The sequence below is a fragment of the Limulus polyphemus genome, unplaced genomic scaffold (assembly GCF_000517525.1).
Source record: "Limulus polyphemus unplaced genomic scaffold, Limulus_polyphemus-2.1.2 Scaffold3683, whole genome shotgun sequence".
NCBI lineage: Eukaryota > Metazoa > Arthropoda > Merostomata > Xiphosura > Limulidae > Limulus > Limulus polyphemus.
The window spans coordinates 4958-9696 of NW_013669293.1; the positions used below are offsets into that span (position 1 = coordinate 4958).

Consider the following 4739-nt stretch of genomic DNA (forward strand, 5'->3'; position numbering starts at 1 on the left):
GACTTGTGTCGTTAAAATTTTGTCGGAACGAAGTTACGGAAAAAATCAATTAACAAACGGAGACGTAACAATAATAATAAAAAATGTTCATTGTGGATAATAATTTGATCTAAGTAAGTTTTTTTTCTTCCAGATTTGTAACAAATCCTTATATGATAGAAAAAAATTAACATTATTTTCTAAATCTGCATAGCTGAATTATGGAAAATCTGTTATTAAAACCAAAAACAGCTTTTATGAAATTTAAATTCACAGGCCTATGTTATCTACATGGCTCCTAGTAGTAAAGTACATTTGGAAAAGTTCCAAAAAGCAAAGGTCAAAATGCTTTCTGATGGCAGAATTTGTTACCAAACTACTATATTAGCTTGATTTTGACATACAAATTGAAATACGAGGTCCATAAGATTAATTCCATTTAATACTTTATATAAAAGGTTCTTTATTTATTACATATAAAAATGCAAAGGTGAATAAGTTAAATTTTCACAATATCCCAGAGTAAAGCACAATATATGAATGTGAAAAGACTGTTTGAAGGAGTTTATGAAACAAATGCCAAAGGATTGTTTGATACTGTACAAAAGAAAATTGCAGCAACAAAGGACAAATAGGACTTTTCTGACAGGAGTAACAGAACTGGAGCAGAGAAAATGAATAAAAGTTTGCAAGGAAATTTCTAAAATCCTAGAATTATAGAATAAATGTTTCGAATTAATTTTATAACATAGAAAGTTTATGTTAAAGTTTAACATCCTTCTCAATTTTTTTTTTTTTCACAAGACTGGAACTTTCTAGCAAATTGCAAATCCAACCATCATGGCCAAACAAGTATAGATTATATATTTCTTTAATATTGTTTTTCATGTCCATTTTAACCTAGTTTTCATCATAATTTTATAATTATGACACGCAATTTTCTGCTTTAAAAGTCAAGTTTACCAGAGATACAAAGTCCAAGATTCTTACACAAAGTAATGTTTAAGTCTTCAAGAGTGTATCTTAAGAATGGTCTGTTTTACAAAGTACACATATCTTACCCTGATATTAAGACCTATAGTGCAAGTCTTTTAATCTTGATTACGTAACTGCTTATTACACTACTGTGCATCTCAGTCTTCTCAAAATGCTATATTTAACTAACCTCAGCCATTGTGGCTAACAATGACAAGGCCAGCAATATCTACCAAAACTGTTTTATAATGGATTTGCAATTTATTGTGACTGCATTACAAAAAAAAAACTTGTTTCAAATTGTCCAAGTGGTAATGTACTGTACCTCATTACAAAATCTGAAATGTTTAAACAAAGGAGTTCATGGGACTGAATGGGTTCAATAACTGATTCTCATTATTACACTTTATGACAGACTGACACTTTCTATTTTTCTAAGAGACATAAAAAAATCTAAATTTTCACAGACACTTGTTACTTTAGTCTGAATAATAAAACTTTTACCCTATAATTCTGTCCAAGAGCATTTTGTTACATTATACTGTATCGATCAGTGTGAGTACCATGACTATGTTAACCAAAAAATGTACCATTGTTTTCTATATTGTTTTTCAAAAAATATCATCCGAACATTCCCCACAGAGATACTACATGAAAAAACTAAAAAAATATTGTACATTTTTTACTTTTTAAAAGCTTGTGCTAATCCAGGAATTACTGACAGGATCCATATAATCTGACTGGCTTTTTAAAACATTTTCAACAATATTTATGCCATCAAATTGCTAATGTGTCTGTGAGGTTTGGAAGGCTTACTAAAACTTCTGATGAATCATCTGTTAATAGTAGATTTTGATGGTTGTAGTTTAAGTGGTTTGGGACATGAAAACCTTTTTCATAAAAAATACCTGTAATTAGCACAAATGCAGCAATTTAAATAAGCACTAAAAACTCTGGGTACACATCAGCATTGTCCACAGCAAGTAGTTAGCCATGATCTCAAATTGCAAACTTCTTCTACCAAAATTTACAGCACAATGCAACTCTTTCTATGAGTGTATTATTGATGTTCTCATAAAATTGGCACACTACATCTAAATATTTTATTCCATACTCATTGAAAGTTCTGATGTAACTGGGGGACTTGTTAGAATTCAAAACTTTATCAAGAGGTGACAAAAAAAACAGTACATGTTACACACAGTGATATTTTTGCACAAACAGAATAATATACACAAATCGTGTTAAAGCAGCCTCTGTTTTATTAGTTACATGGTTCCTAATAACATACAAACATAAATACATACCATAAAAATATCACCAATATTGCAACCAATCCTACTATTGCTATTAGAGTTTCCTAGATATTTTACATAGAAAATGAGTGATTTCACCCAACTGTTTTGTTCAGTTCTTTAATCATAGTGTTGTAACAGGCAGAGCCAGCTCTAAGGTATTGTGCACCCTAGGCAAGTTGTTTATTTTATGCCCTTCACCTCCTCGCCTATTTTGCCCCACAGTTCTATAGCTTTCTCAAAAATACATTATATAGAAATATTTTTTTCAGCAAAATATTTATTTGTAAAAACCAAAAAAGTTGCAAACATAACTGCATACATCCTAATGCGAGATATACAGTACATGAATAAGAAACAAAGTTCAATAATCTGAGGAATTTTTACACCTTCATATCTAATCTTGATATCAAGTTTTCAGTGATTTCTTGCTCTATGGACACAGTTGTTAATCCAACATGCCTTTCTTTATCAATTTAAGCTTTGAAAAACTTTGCTCACCATATGTACCAGTAACAGACAGAGTGAGAAGAATGCAAAGTGCAGTAAATATATTGGAAACACTGACAATGAGGCTATGTTCACAAATGAACTTCAGCACTGCTTGAGGTGGCAGAGATTCTGGTAGATGATGTGCAATTGCTTGAATTTCACTGCACAAGTCAGCAGCATCAATATCTTTAGATTCACCATGCTGCAAAGCTGATTCTAGCTTTACACAGTGTTCTCTCATTTCTATTTGTGTCTTACCATACATATTTTTAATATCGTAGAGAAAACCAAACACTGAACTTAGCTGAAACATTTGCTGAAATCATTCTTCAATTGACTGGATTGCAGCATCAAGTACTACAAAATAAAAATTCACTTTGAATTTTCCTTTTGGGTCCTGAACAGGCTTCTGCTTCATATGCAAAGTGCCTCTTCTTTCTCCTTATGTACACTGGTTCTGGTTCCAAAGATGTGGATATCTATAACTCTTCTGCAAGTTCACAAGCATCAACTAATGTCTCTTTAAATTCTTGATCACTTCTACATTCTGCATGAAATTTCTTGGTTGTTCTAGTTGTTTGAAAGCAGAATGTACATCATGTTCCTTTGCTTAAAGTTGCTTACTTGTCAGATTTACCTCAAAAAGGTAAATTATACCATACTGTAAGAGAAACCAAAAACTTGAAGTCAGAAGACCCATTTGCAAGAGCTTTTACTTTGGTACGTGCTGAATTGCCAGACAATCCTGTAAGGGTAGTGCCATCAGCAATTTCCATAATTGCCTCACAGATATCGCCAATATGGTAGCGAAGGGGTTTTAAGGCCTCAATGCAACTCTCACATCTTGTTTCACATAATGGCTTCTCTTTTAGACTTGCCACATGGTGTAAGAGAACATCCCAGCAACGTGTTGAACCTGAGAAAAATACATAGATGCACTGGAGTAACAAGAAGCTTGTAGCCTCCAAGCAACACCTGGCAGCATCATTTACAACCAAATTCAGAGAATGTGAATAGCAGGGAACAAATATTACCCGAGTTTAAGGTCCATGATTCTCTTTTGCACACCATTATGTTTACCTTTCATGCTGCTGCCATTATCATAGCCCTGGCCATGTAAGTTCTCCAAGGATAATGAAATTTCTTCAAGTTGATGAAGGATGTTTTCAGTCATGAAAGTATCAGTTGTTTCCTTCATTGGAAGAAAACCCAAAAAATGTTCTCTTAAATTCATATCAGCAGCTCCCATTTATGTAGACTTATTAACATTTACGAAGAAAATTATCATTGTCATCTGCTCAACATGGCTTACATCTGGTGTACAGACTAGGATTATTGAAAAATACTTTGCATACTGAGCAGCTTTTATTTTTTCTTTAGTAGCACTAGCTAATAGCTGTATCAGTTCATTCTGTATGTCTTTTCTAAGGTAATGCACGTTTTATGATCAATTATTTTATGCAGATGCTCATCCATGACTGGATCAAACAATGCCAGATACTAAGTGAACTTCAATAAGTTTCCGTTAGCTGCACTGTATAATTTCTCATTTGTTCCATTAAATGGAAGGTTTTACATACCAAGTATTATTCTCAATAAAGCAATAAGTCATTCCAATACCTTCTGCAATATTTCTCTTTGTGTTTAATCCCATGAAGATTTACTTGATCTATAGTTATATTTTTTCTCAACCATTTTGGAAATTCTCTAAGTGCTCGTTGTTTTTTCATGAGAGGAGAGTATTGTAAAGATATTTTTCCAGTCTCTTGACCCATTCCCAGCAAGTGTTGATAAACCAAATGCTTGCCTGCTGAAAAGTTTGCAACAAAAGCAAAACACAGAGTCTGTTGATACTGAATACTGCAGCCATTGATGATGCATTTCATCCCCGTTTGCAAGCCTCCTCTCACAATAATTAATAGAGAATTTTCTTCAATTTCCATCCTTAGAAAAGTGTAAATATGTAACTTGTTCAGGTTCATGTTCAACCAGAATGTG

The 4739-nt window shown here is 32.8% G+C and overlaps 1 protein-coding gene across 1 annotated transcript; it reads right to left on the reverse strand.

The window, feature by feature from the left end:
* Window positions 1-2750: 2750 nt before the first annotated feature.
* Window positions 2751-3990, reverse strand: LOC111088397 (the record flags this gene model as incomplete). Its single annotated transcript, XM_022398412.1, has 3 exons — window positions 3822-3990; window positions 3404-3657; window positions 2751-3045 (listed from the first exon to the last, which is right to left on the reverse strand). Coding segments are annotated over exons 1-3 (718 nt in total), but the record flags the coding sequence as incomplete, so codon positions are not given.
* Window positions 3991-4739: the final 749 nt, after the last annotated feature.